The 23,681-nt window shown below is 34.1% G+C and overlaps 1 protein-coding gene across 2 annotated transcripts in view; it reads right to left on the bottom strand.

Annotated features, from left to right (window-relative positions):
• The window catches only part of TMTC2 (transmembrane and tetratricopeptide repeat containing 2), a 442,328-nt gene that overhangs the window by 135,712 nt on the left and 282,935 nt on the right, over positions 1-23,681 (bottom strand). For both annotated transcript variants that reach the window (XM_025403370.1, XM_025403371.1), the window contains one exon: positions 8,950-9,071. In XM_025403370.1, the coding sequence (XP_025259155.1) occupies positions 8,950-9,071 (122 nt within the window). The remainder of the gene's footprint in view (positions 1-8,949; positions 9,072-23,681) is intronic.

Raw genomic sequence — 23,681 nt, 5'->3', positions numbered from 1 at the left:
ATGAAGTCAAGTATCATAGAGTATCCATGGGGCTTATTTAACAAATGAAAGCTGTAAAATGGGGGGCGGGGGCTGGAATCTTCCAAGTGGTATGGGATCATGTGCTTATAATAAAAATTAAAGGGTAAGGTAATACACTGAATGTACCTACATAATTGTGCTTTCTGAAACAAAAACGATTTCCACCAGTCACTAGTATGGTAGACTGACTTTTATTGTGAATTTCACCGAAATAAAATACATGGAGGCCAAGGGAATGCTGTTAGTCTTTGCATCACCACTGCTTATTAGACAGAAGAGATAGAGTTCAGGCTCAACAAAAATGTGTATCCAATACAAGTTTTTATAAAGGACTGCTTTTTTTTTTTTTTTTTTTTGGTAAGAAAGCCAAGCTATATTTAAGAAGCATGCCACTTCTCCATCTATATGCCTCCAGTAACATGGGATATCAGAGTACTAGGGATTATGAGGGCTTGAGCCAGCTGGCTATTTAAATTGCATTAAATGACGATGATAGATCAAATACAGAAACCAAATAGACAAGTTAAATAACAACAACAAAATGTGTGAGACGGGCACGGTGGCTCACGCGTGTTGTAATCCTAGCACTTTGGGAGGCCGAGGTGGGCAGATGACTTGAGTCCAGCCTGGCCAACATAGCGGAACCACGGCTCTATTAAAATTAGCCGGGCATGGTAGTGGACACCTGTAGTCCCAGCTACTTCAGAGGATGAAGCATGAGAATTGCTCGAACCCAACAGGTGGAGGTTCCAGTGAGCCAAGATCGTGCCACTGCACTCCAGCCTGGGGCGATAGAGCGAGACCCTGTCCCAAAAAAATATAAAAAATAAAATTAAAAAAATTTTTAAACTGTGTGGACCCCTGGGGAGTTATTTAAAAAATTACAAGTGGGCTTAGCTAGCAGGAACAGAAACAGGGGTAGAGGGCAAATGTGATGAGAAATGAGGTCAACCCCAAATGGCTGATTAGCACCCAAGCAACCTGTTAGAAGCACCCTGCTCACAGCACCCCCTGGACCCAAGCATCCTGCCTGCAAGCATTCAGCCTAAAGCAGCACAACCTTATAAAACTCCCCTCCAGCCCCTGCCTCTTTGCAAACAGCAGACAGCCTTTCCTCCGCTGTCTTGCCCATTGCTCCCTTGCAATGTATCTCCCCCATTTCTCTAAATAAACCTGTCTTTCTAAACTCATTAATGTCTTGGTAAATTCCTTTACTACCCGCACGCCAGCCTCAGAGAGTCATTGACTGTGACAAAATGTAAGTTAACTTAAAAGCAATACACAATTGACCCTTGAACAATGTGAGGGTTAGAGGGACCAACCCTCATGCCGGTGAAAATGTACATATAACTTTTGACTCCTCCAAAACTTAACTACTAATAGCCTGTGTTTGTGTGCATAAATTTTGATAAATTTTAACTTTGTATAATAGACTTGTGTATATCTTATGGTAGTAAATGATGGACTAGTATTTCCATATATTTTATGTATTTATGACACATCTAACTTTATAAAAAGTTATTCAATATATCTAGGCTATGAAGTTTGTCTGCATGTTTTTTTAAATTGTTGCAAATCTCCAAAAAATTTTCCAACGTATTTATTGAAAAGAAAACTGTGTAAAAGTAGACTTGCACAGTTCAAACTTGTGTTGTTCAAGGGTCAATAAATCTTATTTATTTCTAAATAAATAAACAAAAAGCTGGCCCAGCGCGGTGGCTCACGCCTATAACCCCAGCACTTTGGGAGGCCGAGGCGGGCGGATCACGAGGTCAGGAGTTCAAGACCAGCCTGGCCAATATGGTGAAACCCTGTCTCCACTAAAAATACAAAAAGCAGCCAGGCGTGGTGGCACACACCTGTAGTCCCAGGTACTCGGGAGGCTGAGGCGGAAGAATGGCTTGAGGGGAGGCAGAGGTTGCAGTAAGCCGAGATCACGCCACTGCACTCCAGCCTGGGCGACAGAGTGAGACTCTGATCTCAAAAATAAATAAATAAATAAATAAATAAATAAATAAATAAATAAAGCTAACTTTTCCAGCAAAGCAGCACATACATGTAGATATAGCTGAAATTGTCTCATGTGGCCTTTAATGCCAAAGAATTTGAGTATTTTAATTTGTATTGCTCCTGAGACTATCAGGCAAAAGAAATAGCTCTAATGATGATTTCTACTAAGTGACATACAAAAGTAGAATAAAAGCCTGATACAATTTGGAGATTCCTGCGTCACTTAGTGACGGCAAGTAGAATAATCATAAGACTGATACTAGAAAACAGATGCATATTTGGAGTAGAAGGAAGATCCTTAAAAATGAACTATCAGATTCATTATGCTTCAGAGTAAAAACAATACAATAACTCTATTAGCCCCAAACTGATAAATCATAAAGTTTAGGTACAGCAACTTCATATAAAGGCTTAGATGAATATATTATAGTGATTAAACTTCCTTCTATATTTTCACCCAATATTTCAGTAGCATGATATATGTGACATTATGCCTTCCCTTTTTCATAGAATAAATTTAGCAACTTGACTTTTATATATCCATAATAATTATTCAATCAGATTAACAGGAAAAATTACCGTTTGTTCTCAACTAGCTCCAATCAAAACATGTCTGTGCAGTAATTATAATAAACAAACAAACAAACAAAACCAACCCAAATATTGGTCAGCTCCCAAAATGGAAGTAACTCTTCTCTGGAGAGGGTCAAATGAATGAAAAGAAGTCTTAGCTCCAAACAATAATAGCAAAAGGTCCATGGAAACACACTGTATTACATTTCCAGATAAACTACACTGACACCATTTTAGCCTGGGGCATGGGGCTTTTCTGTGGAACCTCCAGTACTTCCACAACTGGAGTTTTATGTAGCCTAATTAACTTTGGCTAGACACAGAAGTCTGGCTCAGTGCTCTCATGCCGTAGCCAAAATAAAGGTTTTCTGTATCAAGAATTACTGTCAGAGTCTCCAGTATCCTTCCTTCTCTCCTACTAACCTGAATCTGGAAAATAAGCTAACAGCCAAGTAACTTTTACTACAATTTAAGTCAACATTAATTTTATTGGCTCACAAAACTGAAAAATATTTGGCTTAAATAAAAAGGACAAAAAGAAAGGAAGACAAAAAATCAAAGTAAGCATGTGCGCACAACTATAGAACCCACACAACCTTAGAAACAACTATAAAACCATTTGAAATACCATATTAATGGAAATGCTATTCCTTCTTTTCTCTCTTAACGCATGCCCAATTTTAAATTCATGGCATTTGCCCTAGGTAACAAAGTTCAAACAAGGAATAAATCACAATTTTAAGCAGAGCAATTCAAACTCATCTTGTGTTTAGTATTTTAATTGGACATGACATTGGTATGAAATTTCCATATATTTTAAAGAGATGTCACTGGAGCCCAACTATATTTAAACATGGAGGCTACAATGGCTCTAATACAAAACTGTTCTCCAGGATACCCTGAAATGTTTGTATTAGAAGTATAATGTAGGATCTAAAAGTGTCAGTAGCCTAAAACTGAAGTCTTATGTTCATGACCTATCATGCTTAATAATAAAATTCTGTTTAACCACTCAAATTCAACTAGTATCCAAAGGTAGTTTCTAAAAATAAGTTCTAAAAAGAGGATGGGGAATAAGTAGTTACTGAGTAACTAAGTTAAGTTGTAACTCACTAAGTAACTAAGTAGTCAAGTTACTTTTCCAATCTCCAATCAGTTTAATCACAGATACCAAATGGGAAAAAAACTCCACACTTAAAATTATTTAATGTGGAGAGAAAATTAATGACACTCAGTTCAGAAAACCTTGAAGTTCTATTCAGTTCTACTATTTAGTAGTGAAATGACTTCTGGGGATGTTCCTCAAACCTTTGAAGCTCAGATTCTTCATAAATAAAAACAGGATAATACTCCCTAAGCATTGTTATCAAGTTTCTCTTAAATAACACATGTCAAGCACAGGCACTGAAGAGATGCACATCTCTCTTGTGCCCACCTCCCCATCTAGGATTTTTGGAAGATTACTCTATAATCATGCTACCCTCATTCATTTTTTTTTTTTTCCAGCACAGATCACTGAGGATTAAAGCAATGCCTAGCTTGAAGGAATAAGTATCAATACATGTGTTGACCAAATGAAGGGATTAATGAGGGAGTGAGTATCGGCGGGAGGGGGAGAACAAAAACATTAAAAGCCATGTCCCCAGCCCTTAAATGACTTATAAAGGAAAAGGCACATGGGTACAGGGATAGTAACTAATACATTGAAATGCCAGATACTGAAGAAATAAAAGTAAAGACTGACTCCCTGCCCCATATCTAGTGTCAAAAGACAGACACATACCTATGTGTCATTCTATTTGGAAGTGCCCTATTATGAAGATACTGAGACTGGTACTAATGAAGTATAGAGGAAAAAACAAAACAAAACAAAATAACTGCTTAAGAAAGGCAAGACTTCACAGAAGAAATAAAATTTGAACAGGAAAAGAGAGGAAAAGGACATTTTTGGCAGAGAAATAAAAGAGGATTTGATCTATAGAATGTGCCAAAGCATTCTGGGAAACCTTAAATCCGTTTGAACTTTTCTAAAGTCTGTAAATATTACACAAATTCTTAAAGAAAAACCTTTTTAAAAGTACTGAGTGAATCATTCCACTGACTATAATAAAAGTACTAATAATCAATTTTTTCTAACATATCTTATAACTCTTATATAAAAGCCTACTCTACAGTCTAAGCCTAATATAGTTGCATTTCATTTCTACATATTTTGCCGTCGGTCAGTTTTGATGAAAGAGTGAAAACACCACTCAATTTCTATTCCTCTTCTCTTGAGACTAGCAGCCAATTCCATTTTACAATATATTTAAAGCATTCAGAAGTCAAAATGTGTGGTATTTTCTACCTTTCCAAATTCGATGTTAAGCCAGTGGGCTGTTACCAGGCCAAGAAACCCCAAATTAGACAAAAGCTATCCATAGGGATCAGAAATTTGCCAAATGTCATAATTTAGAAAGAAGCTGTTAAAGATGGTCGTGGGGTTTTGGCACTGTGAATTTAAGCCATTCCATAATAGGGTTTGTATTTCATCTAATCAGCAAGTCGGAAACTATAAAAGTCTTGGTGGGGGGGATTAAAAATTTGGATTGTAGTATAGGAGTCTTTCCTTTCCTTCCATATGGTTCAGTAAATTAAAACTTCTAAATCTTAAAAAAAAAAAAAAAAAAGCCTCCTGAAAAGAATAAAACAGCCTTTAAAATCATATTTTTGGTACAGGAAGCCTAAGTATTCAGGCTTGAGAATTTTTTTTAGAAAGGTCACATGGTTTCTATATCTAGTACCATGGTCTAAGCATATACAGAATCACGGAAATTTAAGTTTATTTATTTTTTTTCTTTTCTAACTTTTTTTTTTTTTTTTTTTTTTTTTTTGGTGGGCTAGAGGCGGGTGGGCAATGAATCAGACATCTGAAACTTTTAGATTTTTTTTGAAGAGTGGTCATTTATCAATTTAGTTTAGGTATATTAATTTAACACTTATGTGGAGTTGTATGAATCACCACACATCACACAGAATCATCGGTACAGAAATGGGAAAAGGTTTTCATAGGGTAAAACAACTTTTCTCAGGTGATTAAACTAGAAGTATATGTAAATAGCAGAAATAGTGACTGTAATCTTCAATTCTTAGTTATTGTTCTTTCCCTTCCTTTCTTCTTTTTCTGTCATTTGGACCACATATTGATTTCTTTCATAATTTCCTCTTTTACATTCTTTTATGTCCTGATTTTTTGTTCACATATAGGAAGATTTCATTACCTTCATTCTCCTGTCCTCCAAAGGAAAATCATGTTGCTATCATATCTTTAAATTCTATAAGTCCTTTCTTGCTTTTCTTGGTTTCTTTTTTTCATGGCATCCTGCTTCATAAAATGCTATAAGTTTCTATCTCTACGGATCATTATTTTTTAAAGATTTCTTCCGTTTCCGTAGATTTCCTTCTCCTAATAATTTGTTTTAGTTCCAATCTTTTTAATTTGTGTCTTTCCTGATATGATTGATGATTCTTGGTTGCCCGTTGATGTTTAAGAATGAGTTAATTAATAAAAAGCTGAATCGAGTTCCTAAGGCATAGATATGCATTCTAGATGGAATAGATTCACTGTGTTGTGTCTGGTTTGGGAGTCAGTCGTTTACAGGGGACCTCTAAATGTAGGTTTTTGAAAACCTTTTCTCTACTGTGATTTAGTTTCTCTAGATCTGAATTCAACAATTTCTTGAGAGGTAAGGTGTCAGCGAAAAGGGTGGGCTGGAGGAAAGGGGGAAAACCCTGTGTTGCTGGTATTTTGCATGGGATAGGGCGGGGGTATTAAGGATCTGAGCACTCCATGGCAAGACCCTCAGTCAGTCCTCTTTTCACTCCCCTCCTCATTCTGCCTTCAACTGTGCAAGCTGTTCTTGAATCCTGAACTTCTCTTTATTTACTTGTTCTACCTCTTAAAGGCCCCTTTCCCTTGCCTTGAAGGCAGGTGCCTAGTTGCTGGCATTTGTGGACAAAGGGGAGAGACCTGACTACTCCATTCATTGGCTGCAATTTACTACCCCATTTTATGTCCCTTAACTCACTCTTTTCTGTGTCAGCTGCCTCCATGTCTTGAGCCTCTCCAGGTTTCTTTGACGTAAGCCAGATTTCTTTTCATTGTTATCCCATTCCAAAGTTTATTTAGATTTTCATTTGCTTCTCTCAGGCAAGTCAGTTATAATACTTCCAATTGCTTTCTGAGTTGCAAAAATCAGCTGTAATCTCTTATCTATTGAAATCTCTCTTCCCAATCCTATTGTTCCTGTATACTATTCTCTTAATATTTTATTCATTAAAAGCTTAGTCTGATTTGCCCATATGATCACCAATTTCTTTGCCCAGTACTTTTTATGTACCTCACTCCATCATTCCTTATAGATTTGTGTTTTTTGAAGAACATCTCCAGTAACTTCTTCAGCAAAAGGTTTTAGTAGACTAAATTTTATTTAATTTATTGGCTTGGGAATTCCAGGGTCATGTAGGTAAATTCAAAACCCAAAGCTTGGTAAAGGAAGGACAGGAGCAACAAATTCCCGGCAGATACTTTGTTCACTCTCCATAGAGATCCCATTCTGAGATAGGCAAACATTCACGCTGCCTTATACTTGTAGACAAACTTACATTGTCCTTTCAACTGCAGGTATGAATTTCCCTGCCTTATTTAGGCATTTAATTCCTGCTTTTCCATTAGCCCAAAGCGTTGTTTCCTATTCTAGAAATAATGAAAACAAGCAAACAAAAACCACCTTCTCACTGGTTTCCACAACCGACCAGTAAATAATCCCATATGAGCTACAGGACCAGCCTGCTGTTCACTGCACTGGTATTCAGTTACCACTTCATTTCTAGCTCCTAGGAACTTCTCTCACTACTCATGCTCAGTTTAGTGTTAAAAACATATCTGTTATATTTTATTAAGCAGAGCTAAGTATTTTCAGTGGGATATTTTCTGGTTACTTAGTCTACCTATATGATTTTTTAATTTTTTTTTTTTTTTTTTTTGAGATGTAGTCTCACTCTGTTGCCCAGGCTGGAGTGTAGTGGCATGATCTCGGCTCACTGCAACCTTGACCTTCTGGGTTCAAGCGAGTTGCCTGCCTCAGCCTCCTGAGTAGCTGGGATAGCAGGCACGCATTACCACACCTGGATAATTTTTGTATTTGTAGCAGAGACAGAGTTTCGCCGTGTTGGCCAGGCTGGTCTTGAACTCCTGACCTCAGGTAATCTGCCGGCCTTAACCTCCTAAAGTGTTATATGATTTCTTGAAGAGTATTTTAGTGGTATTTTAGAATGGATACTTGACCATTTTAAGCGTTATCTACCATCTTCTGTGGAAAGTAAAATGTTACTATTTTCGAAGTAATACAAAAATACTTTTCAATGAATTCACTTAGGAATCATCTTCCTGATCACTTGCTCTATGTTTTTCTAATATTCATTTATGTTTATTGATATTGAAGAGAGATTAGGTACTATAACTAAAATAATACAGATATTTGATTCAGACTAGGACTGTAGCCTAGTTCTATCACTTATTGTCTATTTGAGCTCAGAAAACTTACTTAAACTTTTAAACTAATCACTATTGTGTAAAATAAAGACATTATTATTACTTTGAAATATATGAAATTACCATTTTTATAGGTAATAGTGGTACAATACTAGTAATTTTTTATGCTCCATACTCATGTCACTTTCATGGAATGGTGGCCTCCAAGGGCACTTATCACATAGTAAGAGGCCATCGGATAGCCCTACTTCTCTTACAGAATGATTTCAATTAGAAGGAATTTCAGCACGCAGAATTTTATACAATGTTGGCTATTTACAATAATCAGATTTAGTTCTAAGTATAGCCAATTTGGGGCTAACACTGGTTTGCAGAATATAATATTTATGCAAATATCATTATTATAACAAATTCATTAAGTAATTCCATATTTGGGATTCTCCATTTATATTTTTTTCCATTAAGTTACATCAAAGATCATGGCATCTCACATCTTTTCTGTTTGTTTTGTTTTGTTTTTAATTCTTTTAAAACTTTTCTATAGGTGCATAGTAGGTGTATATATTTATGGGATACAGGAGATGTTTTGATGCAGGGATGATATGGACATCTCACATCTTATCTAGACCAAACCTCACAGGCAAAGGAACACATTTTTCTATATTTTCTGTACAGGGTTCTAACTTAGTATCACTATCATTACATCTCTAACAGCTGAGGTAACTGGCTCTAAAACAGTACCTCAAACCCCATCTATCGCAGTCTGCGTGGAGAAAACCAAGTTTTGAAGACCAAGGAAGGCAGTTACTCACTGTTAGAGCTAGCAGCTTCCCATAGGTGAGATGAGCAGGGATGTGGTCAGTCTTGGATCTCAGTGATTCCATATACCAATGCTCTGCTTCGGGGAGTTTGCTTAAACGCATATACGCTTCACCTGGAAAGAGAATTAATCATGAAGATCAAAGGGAGGATACAGCTTTCCACATTATTTGCAACAGCATCGTCGTCATCATCATATTGTGTGGAATTTCAGATGCTGTGGGAAGTATTTTCGTTCATGTTCTCATCTGATTCCCAAAGAAGTCATCATGATTCCCATTTTGCAGATGAAAAATCATGTGCTTGGAAAATGAAGTAAAATGGCTCAAGTAAAAAATTTAGTAAGTAGTAAAGCTTTGATTTTTAACATAGAACATCTGATTCCCAGACATATGTCCTTTGTCATTTCTTTTCCTTTTTGAGAGCGATTGAGAGCTATATTTGTTCTTTATTCTTTTGTTCTTTTTTATTCACATTCATTTATTCCTTTAGAAATTCAAGTATTTATAGAATAACCAAGTGGAGAGCCTTATAAAGGAACTATAAGAAAAAAGTGTGAGATTCTATCCACAAAAGACTTACCTTTTTGAGAAAGAGTAATTGAAAGAGTTAAAAATATATTTAGATTAAACACTGCTGCTAATTTCCTTAAAGAAACTATTTGAATTTTATATGTTAATAAGTAAATTAAGGCCAGGCGAGGGGGCTCACGCCTGTAATCCCAGCACTTTGGAAGGCCAAGGCAGGCAGATAGCTTGAGTCTAGGAATTAGGGACCAGCCTGGGCAACATGGTGAAACTCCATCTCTGAAAACATTAGGTGGGCATGGTGTCATGTGCCTGTAGTCTCAGCTACTCAGGAGGTTGAGGCAGGAGGATCACCTGAGCCTGGGGAGATCAAGGCTACGGTGAGCCCTGATCGCACTACTGCACTCAAGCCTGGGCGAAAGAATGAGACACTCTCAAACAACGAAATTATTTTAATTAATTAAATTATTAAATTATTAATACAATTAATTCAGTAAATAAAATTTACCAGTTTCATTTGGAAAATCCAATAAACAGACAACAATGATCAAGTATGGCCAGCACTACATATAACATGAGTGTGAGGCATTTTGGCCATGAGTCATTACTCTCTAATAATATATATTTTATCTACCAAACAGAATTTTACTAACAGCCAAGCAGGATAAAAAGGTTGGAAATAAAGCCAAAAGTATACCAGCTGCCTGTGAATTATCATTCCCCTTTCCCTTATATGATTATATGGTAAACAAAATATTCAACTGATGCAAAAAATTGTATTTTAAGATAATTTATATATTTAAGTTAAATACTGTAGTTTTACTAAGCACTGCAAATGCAGAGACACTACTCAGTTTCTGAGACCAAGCAGTAAACTGGTAACTTGCATTATTCTCCAGACAGACCTTTATATATAAGCATAAGTAATCATAATCATGATAGCTTTTTCTTTTAGAGGCGTAATCAGAGGCTTTTCGTAAATGAATTACCCACATTGGATGTACATTTTTTGCTTCAAAGGAAGAACTCATTCCCTTTGCTTTAATCATATTCAACTTGTATTACCATGGTATTATAAATACAAATATGTTTGACAAAGTGAATTGGTTTGAGTCTCTTGATCTTTTGAATGCCCTTAGTTTTGCTGGATAGTGAAAAATATTGGTAACAAATAATACACAGTATGCACAAAAATATACATTTTTACCCACTCACACATATCGATGTTTCTCTAGTTCGATGAACAATCCTTAAACAATATTATCATAAAAATGAGAGCTGAAAAATGTCTTTTTTCCCTCAAAGTTTAAAACATCTGCACTTAAGAAGTTGGTGCAATTATATGTCTAAGGAAAGACAAAAGAAATACTGAAGCAAAGATCAAAGACTAGAATAAAATACACAAAAATGCTGTAATTGTTAAAATGATAGATTATAAACTGATTTTTAAAAAATTTCCATAAATTTCTATAATAATTTTATTGTTTCTATTTTCATATCTTTATAAACACTAACACACTGTCAGATGGACTTTTTTTTTGCCACATTGAACTAACAAATGTTTCCAAATAAAGCAAATAATAATTTTTCTTAGGAAAAGTGAATTGCTTTATATTAAAACAACACTATATATAATGTATGTAACAGAAAAGATACACAAACCCTAAAATATTGAAAAATGTAAAGCAATTAATGATAAAACATATCCATATATTTATATCTTAAATTGATTATAAAGCCAGAAGGAATATGGGCCTAAATTACAGGTCCCATACGAAATCAACCTGAAATTCACTTTGGCTCTTCAAGTGCTTACAGGCCAGCGTAAAAAAGTTGTACAACCATTGCATTTAATATAGCTTCTACTTTTCATATAAAAATTTAACTGATTTTCAGAATAACAGTAGGTCTTCTGTACAGAAAAAGAGTATGAAGATAACCCCAATTCCAGAGCAATTTTGAAATAGAAATCTTTATTATTTTGTTAATATCTAAAAATTATTGCAGAAAGTATACTTGCTTTTTTTCCAAGTCAGAATTCTGTCATTATTAAATTCTATTTTAAATAAAATATTATTAATTTGCTCAATAATTAATGACTGGTCCATTTTCTTCAGTAAGAACTCCTAAGCAACTTATTAATTTGTAAAGCTTGTGAGATAAGAAAATCTTAAAGGCCATAAATAAGTAATGTAATATATCATGCATCTTGGCAAGTATATAAAAACTGATAAATAACTAGCCTACTCAGGTACTACTTATTGCAACTTTGAAGAAATTCATGTAACCATTCATTGTGTCTTAATAATAACCATGATGACTATGATAATAATTGAGTGTTTACTATGGATTACAGTAGCGAGTTACAGGTGACAAATGTCTGACTTATGTTCACCCACTCCTCTTACTCCACACATTTGGGCATGTAGAATTTGTTCTTACTTAGCCTCCCAAGTGACCTTAACACATTGCCCACTCAACCATTACCAATTGATCGAAGTACATTTGCAAGATGAAACAGTTTTGCAATCTCCATATTAGTTGCTTTATAAATGTATCTCATTGCTTACCAAGGAATGTCACTATTTGGATTTTACAGATGGAAAAAATTGAGAAGCAGAGTGGCTAAATTATGCACTCAAAATCATGAGTACGTAACATGGTAGAACTGCAGTTTAAACTCAGGATTACCTGACCTTAACACATTGCCTTCACCGGCTAATAGAAAATAGTCATAAACTTTCCAAATCCCCAGCTCAGGTGAGAATTATGCTCTCTGTTTCTCACTCAAAGAAAATTATTTTCTAGCTTCTGATACATCAGCCAGCCCATTCATTTCACTTTGCCTTGGGCTTATCTATTGAATTAAGAGAATAAGGAAGAGCAATGGTAATCTATGACTGACCTTTAAAAATGCTTTCTACGCATATGTAATTCAATTCTTAAGAGGGAAATATGTGACACTTTAGTTCTAAGTCTATAATTTGTATTTTAGTTCTAAGGCTAACCTTAACACAAAAAGTGTGTATATAAGTGGTAATAAAATCAAGATGCAAAACCTAAAATGCAAAAAAAAAAAAAAAAAAAAAAAAGATTGTGGATAACTTAAATGTTTTAAAAAAGGTAGCTCAATAAAGATTTAAGCAACAAACACTACAAGAACAAGTACTTGCTATATCCCTGACACTGGCAAGGTTAAGAGCTTTACATTTCTCATTTCTAATCTTAGAAAGAGGTTGGAAAACCCATTTTATGAATGAAGACAAAGGCTCAGGAATGATCAGTGACACGCACAAGGACAGTTAATAATCATATCCTAAAATGATTTAATGGCTTCTAAACCACGATTTTTTCCCATTGCATCAAGCTGCCTGCCATATAAAATTTATTATTTATTAAGTACCTACTAACATCTTAAATACATTATTTTCTACCTTTACATTTATCCCGACACTGTTATTATCAATCTCATTTTACAAATGAACCGACTATGCTTCGGAGAGCTTAACAAACTTACTCAAGATATATATATATATATATTTTAAGAGCAAATGTCAAATTCAGGATTCAGATTAGAGTTTTCTCTGGCTCGTTCCACTATACCATTCTACACAAATACTATACAAAGTATTCAGAAAGGGAATAAAATATTTAATAACTGCAAAAAGTACCATCAGTGCATTTGGTGTTAGGACACAGTGGTATATATGGGATCCTACAAGTGCTAAAATCATAAAAATTCCATAAAGGAAATGGCCACAGGAAAAGAAAGTTCAATAAATTCAATAAGGAAGGAAACGTAGACACTTGGTCGGGAATAGGACAGGAGATAAAGGTTAAGTCATATTCTCTGGTACTGTAATTTTTCTTAACTTACAATAATAGAAAAAAAATGTTTATGGTGCCCAGGAGGAAAGAAACAACGGTGACTATTTTCCTTTCTCATTCTATAAGAAATGACATAATAAAGGTACTTTCATAAGAATGAGAAGATATGCTGTGCGATGATAGAGTGATCAGGTTCATCACCTAGATTTATTTCCAATTCACTCACAGACAAAAGGAATTATTTGGATGTCTCCAGGCTGGCTTCAGGCAGACATAAACCGTTTCAGATGTAGAACAAATAATGTCACTCTCTCTCCCTAAAAAGCCCCAGGTCTAAATAACCCAGGCAAAGGCTAACTCCTTAAGGAAAGAATGTTGGGTTGCTGATGATGTAATAGTCTACATCTCACTGACTCCTATGTTTCAAATTACTGGACAGCTCCTGCTTGCAGATAAAGAATAGAGCATGTAGTGGGAATTATTATTAAGACTCAGTATAGATTTCCTAATTTTTAAAGAAACTTATGTGAAAAGTAATTATCCCTTCCTCAACTCCTACAGTAATTGTTAAATGCCTTTTTAAAAAACTCTTGAAAATATATCTTGCACATAAATCCAGGTTAACCAACATGAACAACGCATATGATGGTGTACATAAAGGTTAAGTAGATTATCATTTGTTGCTACTTACAATCTAGTGACGAAGAAATAATTTATCAGTGTTCCCCAAAGTTTGCTTGTAGGTGCAAATGAAACAAAAACAACAAAAACCTTTTGAAAAATGTGGTATGTATGAATTTGATTTAATATGTGTTAAAAATGTGGTAACACAGACATCGTGCTACAGAATGAAGAAAAATATTAAGTGATACCTCAGATAGTAAGTGGCTGTGGGCAAAATTATGACACTGCTAGAGTGATGTGTACATGACTGACATGCAGACAGCAACAAATTGCATACACCAACCTATAATTCAAAAAGTTATACAAGTTTTAGAACTGTCTTTATTAAAATGCTGCAAGACAAGCTCATGGGGGAAAAAGCCTATTTTTCTAAAGGACTCACACAAATTATAACCTTTTTTCCCCTAGTCTCTAAAGAACAGGGACACTTATAAAATGGTCCCAACTGATTTCTAGCAGGCTTCCAGCCCCTAATACACTGAAAGCATCTCATTGCCAGTACTGCTAATTTTAGGATGCTCTGCTGGAAAATCAGGCATTTTTATCTTAATCTACCTAATTTCTAGGCTCTCCAAGGAGTTTGAGAACTTAGCTGGTTGCTAAGGTATTCATTCCATTTTTAAGTAATGCTTATTTTCCTTCTAAGATATCAGGTTTATTTTTAGTGGTTTTAATAATGAATTTCTTTTTTATGTGCTGGTCATTTTTCTTTTAATGAGCACTTTTAGCAATTTTCAGGTTTGCTATGATAAGTTCCCTTTTATAGGTTACTTTTAATTTGTTCCTTAGGAACTAATTTGGCAATACAATTTTAAAATAAAATAAGTACACTTTAATTAATTGATTGATGAACCTGGTTTATCTACCTATTGCAATTATTCATAATTATGATCCAGCACTGAGTTATGAATTACATACCAAAATAACAAGATGGTTATAGAACATGAAGCAGATTTAACTCAAATAAGACTACCTCAAGACACGTCATAATCGAATTCCCAAAGGTCAAAGATAAAGAAAGGATCCTAAAAGCAGCAAAAGAAAAGAAACAAATAACATAGAGTGGAGTTCTAATATGTGAGGCAGCAGACTTCAGTGGAGGCTGGGAGTGGCATGACATATTTAAAGTGCTGAAGGGAAAAAAACATACACACAAAATGCTTGTATCCTAGAATAGTACATCCAGTGAAAATATCATTCAAACATGAAGGAGAAATAGATTGTTCCAGACAAAAGCTGAGGGATTTAATCAATACCAGACTTGTCCTACAAGAAATGCTAAAGGGAGTCCTTCAATCTAAATGAAAAGGACCTTTATAAGCAATAAGAAATCATTTGAAAGTACAAAACTCACTGGTAGTAGTAAGCACACAGAAAAACACAGAATTTTATAAAATTGCAATTGTGGTACATAATTAAGTAGTACATAATTACTCATATCTTGAGTGGAAAGACTGAAAAATGAAGCAATCAAAACAAATAACTACAACAATCAAGACATGCACAGTATAAGACATAAACAGAAAGAATTAAAAGTTAAAAAACAGGAGGGTGAAATTTAAAGTGTAGGGTTATCATTCATTTTCTATTTTCTTGTCCATTAATTTTTTGCTCTCAGTGATAAGTTGTCATCAGTTTAAAATAATGGGTTATAAAATATTATTTGCAAGCTTCATTGTAACCTCAGACTAAAATCATATAAAAGATACACAAAAAATAAAAAGCAAGAAATTAAAATACACAACCAGAGAAAATCACCTTCACTAAAAGAAGACAGGAAGGAAGAAAAAAGACCACAAAATAACCAGCAAACAACAAAATGACAAGAGTAAGTCCTTACTTATAAATAATAATATTGCATATAAATGGACTAAATTCTCCAATAAAAACAGGAGTGGCTGAATAAAAAAAAATAACAAACTCAACAATCTGTTGCATAAAAGCACACTTCACCTATAAAGACACACATAGACTGAAAATAAAGGGATGGAAAAAGATATTCCATGCAAATGGAAAGCAAAAAAGAGCAGGAGTAGCTATACTTACACCAGACAAAATAGATTTCAAGACAAAATCTATAAAAACAGACCAGGAGGGTCATTATATAATGATATATGCATCAATTCAGCAAGAGGATATAACAATTGTAAATATATATGCACCCAACACTGGAGAACCCAGATATATAAACCAAGTATTATTAGGGCTAGAGAGATAGACCCCAATACAATAATAGCTGAAGGCTTCAAACCTAATTTTCTGCATTGGGCAGACCATCCAGATAGAAAGTCAACAAAGAAAGACAACTTAATTTGCACTATGGAGCAAAAAAAATCTAACAGACATTTACAGAACATTTCTTGCAATGGTTGCTGAATACACATTTTTCACCGCAGCAAATGGATCATTTTCAAGAACAGACCACATATTATGCCACAAAGCAGTCTTAGAAAAACTAAAAAACCCCTGAAATTATATCAAGTATATTCTCTGATCACAATGGAATAAAACTAGAAATCAATAACAAGAGAAATTTTGAAAACTACATACACACATGGAAATTAAACATACATACCAAAACAGTATTTTAGATGGCTTGGTTTTGAATTCGCATTTTGCCATTAATAGCTGTATGTTTTAGAAAAATGAGTGATTTCACAGGTCCTCAGTTTTATCATTTACAACATTAAGGGCTAAGAATAAATAACTACATAATCCCCAAAATAGGATAATCATCTGTAGGTTCACCAGTGCTCAGATATTTACATATGTTCATTTCATAAAGAGGTAAAAATATCCTAGTTGGTTTAAAATATCCTGTCTCTTCGGGCAGATCACGAGGTCAGGAAATCGAGACTATCCTGGCTAACACGGTGAAACCCTGTCTCTACTAAAAAATACAAAAAACTAGCCGGGCGAGGTGTCGGGTGCCTATAGTCCCAGCTACTCGGGAGGCTGAGGCAGGAGAACGGCGGGAACCCGGGAGGTGGAGCTTGCAGTGAGCTGAGATCCGGCCACAGCACTCCAGCCTGGGCGACAGAGCGAGACTCGTCTCAAAAGAATTAAAAAAAAAAAAAAAAAAAAAATCCTGTCTCTTTCTTAATGCATCTAGATCAAGTCTTGGTTATTCCATTTAATAGTTATAATTCTAAATGTCTAATTATATATAATTTATATATATAAATATATAAATATATTAGAAATATATATATATATATATAACTATATATAAATATATAATTTTTATAAGACACACAATTTTTATATATTTTTCTGTCTTCCAACCTGAGTCCAGAAAGCTTTGGCTCCAGAGAGTGCTCGATAAATAGCTGACAAATAATTGATCATATCATGTACCTACTTGAATTTAGGTGTTACATTTTTTTTACTAAGTATGCCCTTGAAGATAAATTTCCAAATAATTTTTTTTCTAGAACCTGCAGTCTGATGGAGCCATATGACATGAGTGATTATAAAGAGTTTAACTTGCTGTAATTTTAATCATTTTTTAATTCACAGTGTTTAGAAGCATTAGAAACACTACTAGAAACATTAGCGAGTCTGCCTTTTTAAAAATGTATTTATGCCACAAACCTGATGTACCTTTTAGTAGTCAAATATTGTGAATCTTTTCTATCTCCATCTCAATATTTTTGTCATTTTATTCGTATAAAAATAACACCATCTAGTTGCTCCAGATATATTGCTTCTGATTAGAAATCCTTTAGCGGCTACTGTACAGTAGTATTGAAAGTAAAATGTAATATTATCCAAGTCTTAATTTGAGAAAAGTTAGGAAAAGGTTCAATATGCAACTCTCCAAGTCCTATAGCATTAAATTTAAGGGGAAACTCTTGGAAGTCTGAAAGTGTAGTTTTAAAGCAAACACAAGAAATACAGGGAGAAAAAATATGTGTTTCATTAAGGAATAACACTAGTTAAGAAGTAGGTTAAACTTCAGCGAAACTTTTAAAAGTTCCTCATTTCTAACATAAGGTCATATACCGGAAACATCTGATGTTCCATCAAACTTTAACTTGAAAAAAAGCCAGAAGCCTGTGTAAATATTTCTCTATTTGCAACTAGGGATCCTGAACGTCTCCAGGCTAATCAATTTCCTTTATATTTTCAAGGAAATAAATCGCTAAAATAATCAATCCACAAATATCAAAGCCAATTCTCTTAAATGCTCAGAATTTTCAAAAAGTATAGAGTGAGATTGTGTGTGTGCATGCACATGTGTGAGTGTGGTGTGTGTGCATCTTCATGATGAAGTGAGGATCTTTTCCCCAAAAATATAATACTGTCTTCAGGAAAATTAAAATGGAGTAAATAAAATGGCTTAATAAAACTGAGATAATTAGTGAACACTAGAAACATGCAAAGAAGTGCTAAATCGCATTATTATTTTTTTACAAAGAAAGGTTTATATGGAAAAAAGAATGAGTGAATACTGTACTAGCCTGGAAAGAACAAATGAAAATAGTATTCAGAGAAACAGGAGTTGAATAGTTGCAGGAAAACAATAAATGAAAAAGCACTCTCCTATGAGTCAAAAGAGTATAACAGAAGACTTTTCAACTCCACACAGATCTTTTTAGGAATACATTTCATGTGTATTCCTGAGTCAAGCACTGTATCTCCATAATAGGCAATGAATAATTTACTTATATTAAATTGATATATTAATGTTAATTACTAAGGCATAGCATACATTGAAAAATTCATCCAACTTGTAATGAATACTTGAGAATAAGATTCTATAATAATCCACAAAAACCCCATTCCCATAATTAACATGTTGGCAAAAATGATGCATTCCGGAACAAAACTCTGTATGTTCTATTTTCATTCTTTGTTTAATTTGAATATGTCAACGGTTATTGCTTCTCAGCCTTTTGGCTAAGATCAAGTGAATATGGTGATGGCTTCTATCAGTGTAGATAAAATTACAACTAAATGAAAGCTCATTGGAAGAGTTAAATGAGATTTTTACGGAGAAAACAATTTTCCCTTACATATTAGGAAAATCAGACTTGAGTACACAGCAAAATACATACAATTAGTAATGTACTGAATTTTCAACGTAATTTATATTTCATGTGTTAAGGCTCTGAACACAATACCCCAAAATATGGCACCTTGGCATGCTAAATGCTTTGAACTAAAAGATATTAGGCCGACAAAGCCTTCTAATCTCTATCATGGAAACAAAGTCTTTCCGAACTCCTCCTGTCCTCCTGTCTCCTACCTCTCTGTCTTCCCTGAAACAAGTGATAGATACATACTCTTCCCCTAAGTGAATCACAAAAATTAGAACTCTTCTCCACTACAGCAGGGCATAAAACCTAGAATGGTCACTTTCTCCCTCTCCAGTCTCCCTTGAAGATCCTCATTCCAAAGGGGTACTGCCCCATACCTTGAGGGAAGGAATGCTACAAAGAGAGGCCGATAAGAATCTGAACAGAAAAGTCTTGCTGGGGTTTCCCACTCAGTGGATTACCAGTAGATCATACCCTTTTGTCCAAACACATTTCTACAAGGCTGTCCATGCTTTGTCAAACCTATGCATGAAATAGATGGTTTTCTCCAGGTCTTTGAAATTCATTTCTGAAGCCTCCTCTGTCATGTAAAATTTTGATTAAATAAATTTGTTAGGCTTTTGTCAAGTCAACCTGTCTTGTTATAGGAGTCTTGGCCATGACCCTTACGATGACTGAGGAAAGGTATCACATCTTTCTACCCTTACAGTTGCCTATTCTAAATATGTGCAAGAATATCTTCTCATTTCCTTGACATTGATTTTCAAGATTGTATCCTTCACACAAAATGATCTTCTTCCACATGACTATGTCTATTTCATCTAACTGGTATCACTGTCAGCTTCATTTAGAATGTTAAGATTTTGAAATCCAATTAATGAATTTTCCAGGTGTAACATAAAATCACAATTTTCTATATAAAATCCAACCTGTATTTACTACTGAGTAAAAGTTTTACTCCACGTTTATTGCCCCAATTAAAGATTACAATACATATTTTTTTTTCATTTATTTCTATTAAAGTCTCAGAAAACAGTTGTATGTATCCATGGGTGTGGGTGTGTAGAGATGGAGTCTCGCCATGTTGACCAGGCTGGTCTCCATCTCTTGAGCTCAAGCAATCCTCTCGCCTCAGCCTGCCATGGTGCTGGGATTACAGGCATGAGCCACCATGCCTAGCCTGAAAACAGATTTTTTTGAACAGAACACACTGAAACTATTTGGGAATCAGAGAATAAGAAGGATATAATTAGGTATTAATTTGACTATATTCATATCCTTATAATTCAATTTAAATATAAAGTTTTTAAGCTTTGATCTTTTTCTTTACCACAAAACTGGCAGGAGGATGAATTAATGTAACAGGTGGGCTCTTGTGGTTTTAACAGCAATGAAATATAATCAACTGTCTCATATCATATTTCCAGGAAAGCAAGCGACATTTAGACCTACACATGATCCCTAGGCAATCCTACTATAGGCATTAAAGTGTTCAAACTCCCCATAGGTGCTATATATCTTCTGGCCCTGGGTTTAATTGAAACTTTAAACAAAATATATTACCTACTTAATGCAGTTGAACTGGATGCTGGCCTTTGTAGTGTACAGACTAATGCCTAGCAAATTAGCATCTGTAACCATAGTACATAATGTAGAGTTTATATATAGTGTAAAACGTAGAAAATGTATTTTTAAAAACTGTACTTTTTTAATGAGAAATAAACTTTTAGGAGAAAAAAATTATAGTTTTTTGCTCATAAATTTAATATATTCATTATTTTTGATACATAGCCAAACATTCATGATTTCCTTATCTTGTTGAGTATATAATCTTCAAAGTATACTTCTAAAATCTCTCAAATCTATATTTTGCCTTTCTGGACTGGCAAACTCCATATACCTGGCATTGGTCTCCTGGTTGTATCCTTTCTGATAATGGAAAAATGAAATGAAATAAAGAGACTTATCTTAAAAATTAGAGGTTCATATTATTTTTGGATTTCATAGATTAATGACTAATCCAGTTATATGGTCATATTCATATTTGTAGGATTGCCTCATTGATTTTCAAGAGTGCCAATGGAAGCAATCATAGGAAAATCACCAGAACTCAAAATAGGGGAAGCAGGTGGTATAAAGAGCTTAACGCTAGTGGAGTGTTAATGCTTCCACACTTGAAAGATGTGAAAGTTCAAATCTCACACAGTTAAAAACCATCTCTTTCACAGTCAGCATGCTAAATGCCTTGAGCAACCCACTTAAGAACAACTAAACACAGGAGAAAACATTAAGCATGTAAACCATCATGTCAAAAATTTACTCTGAATATCCCCACTTTAAATATATTCCGAAACAAGGTGAGGTAAACACACATACACATACAAACACAGATGAATCCAAGAAAAATAAATGATTCAGTTAAACACAAGCCACACAGAAGGCTGAGAAAGAAACAGACTTCCTTTATACTCCTTCTGCCGAATGAACGCAGAGCATAATGTACAGACCAAAAGTAGAATTTGAATTTACAAGCGAGAATGTTTGCATTGTTTTCAGAAGGTGATTTGTCAGTTCTTCTCACCTAAATAGTTTAAAAAACTAAACATCACTTGTAGCTATTTATGACACTTAACTCTTTCATACCACAAGTTTCTTTCTCAAAAATACAATTCTAAAATTCACACAAGCTTTTTATACAAAAAAATTGCTGTAATAAATTCATTTTTGTTTCCTATTCATTATTTTTCTTCCTCGTTCTCTGTGAATGGCCCAATAAACTCTGGAAAATATCTCATAATTAAAGAGCTGTTGTAAAGAATTAAAAATTAAATCAAAATGTTCCTCCTCCTTATTGAAGAAATAGGGAGAAAACATTTTTTTCAATTTCAAATCTATGTAAGTAAAACATTTATTAGATGAAGGATGATGGAGGAAAATACATTTTCCAATATTGAGCTGGGACTGAAAACTAAAAGGGATATATAAAACAAGAGATTATCATAAGAGAATCAGTACAGTACGATGAAAATGAAGGCAAATAAGATAATAAAAAGCAATGGGCCATTATCACACATTTCTCCTGGAGAAAAGAATCTCTCCCTAAGATAAATACATATTGTTCATCATAAACACACTTTTTAGAGAACAGGAAATTATGAATACATATTTCTTAAGTATCACATAAGAAATTAAAAAGCTTGAGTTTCTCTTGTTTGTTTTCTTTGGTCTAGTCAACATAGCATAGCCTGTATAGCTACAGACAAAATATTTTCAAGGTTAGAGTAAAAGTATTCCATTTTACTCATAGGCATTTAATTATTACAGAGAGGCCCTAAAGAGCTCTGGACCAACTGTGAAATCTCCCAGAAAGTTCTTTGAGAGAAGGAACTAGATTAACTATTTACATGTCATATGTCTGCTGCCTCTGTACTGTCCCAGCACTTGTGACTTTTTTTTTTTTCTTTTTTTTTGCATACAGAGGTTATTCTAAACAGTTATTATAGACTGAAATGACAAGACAGTCACCCTAGGCTCTCTCTTACTCCATATAATACATTATGCCCTTTTGTTCTCAAGATATATTACCATGGTGAAATGATGTAAATTGCTTGTATAATTAAACCCAACAATTACTCGGCATTGAGAAAGCCAAGTCATTTTATTTTAAATAGTAAATAGGCTTAAAACGACCTCTGGGATTGAAAGAGTTCAAACAGATAAAAATAATTGGATGCTGCAGCCTAATTTAGTTTCCCATAATCCCTTAGGATTATTCAAAAGCAATGCGTAAGTAGAGATAATAGGAGAAATAAACAATTATAGAGAAAGAAAAGAGAAACTGAGGGTATTTAGAAATTATCCTGCATTAAAAAAAACATTTTAATATCCAGTATATTGAATATACTTTACAGCTGTTTTATTTTTTATAGTAAAACTGTAGAAGTTTTAATATATTTAATTTTTGCGAATTTTTAAGTGCAAAGGAAAACTATTTTGACATAGTAAAAAATGTGATAGTTTAGGTAACACAGAAGGACTAAGCAGAAAAAGCACTGGATTTAAGTCAAGAAACTATACTCCTGGTTCTAATACAAACTGTAAATCTGAACTTTATAAAATTTGGGGGGTGTTAATTTTTATCTTATAAAATATTATAAGGGCTTTGAAGATATGAGTCTTCCATTTTTAACATTCCATGATTCTAAAATACATCTATAATTTCAGAAGAAGAGAAACTGAGATCCAATAAATGCCTATGAGTGACAGAACACAGAATAATTTTGGTTAGATCTAGAAGAAAAATAAATCATGACAGAAAAAAACTCTAACCTACATATGACAATTTTAATTTGGAGGAAGCACTCTATTAATGAAACCAAGTAAATTGGCAATAACAAAATATACTCTTTTAGTTTTGGTTAATATAGCTAATGGTAAGAGAAGGATTTTGACTGTAGTTACTGAGAGAAAAAGGGAAATGAGCCTGGAGAGAAAATACAGCAATTCCAGATAGGATAAAACTAAACAGAATCTCCATTGAACTGTGGTGACTACCAAGGCCATAATGATGACAAAAATCTCGTTTATGAAGTATTCATATTCACATTGCTAAATGCAAAAAGCCAGTGACAAAGAATACAATCA

Source organism: Theropithecus gelada, chromosome 11 (assembly GCF_003255815.1).
Source record: "Theropithecus gelada isolate Dixy chromosome 11, Tgel_1.0, whole genome shotgun sequence".
In the NCBI taxonomy this organism is placed as follows: domain Eukaryota; kingdom Metazoa; phylum Chordata; class Mammalia; order Primates; family Cercopithecidae; genus Theropithecus; species Theropithecus gelada.
Note: the sequence above shows the minus strand (reverse complement) of the source record. Positions and strands in the feature narration are given on the sequence as shown.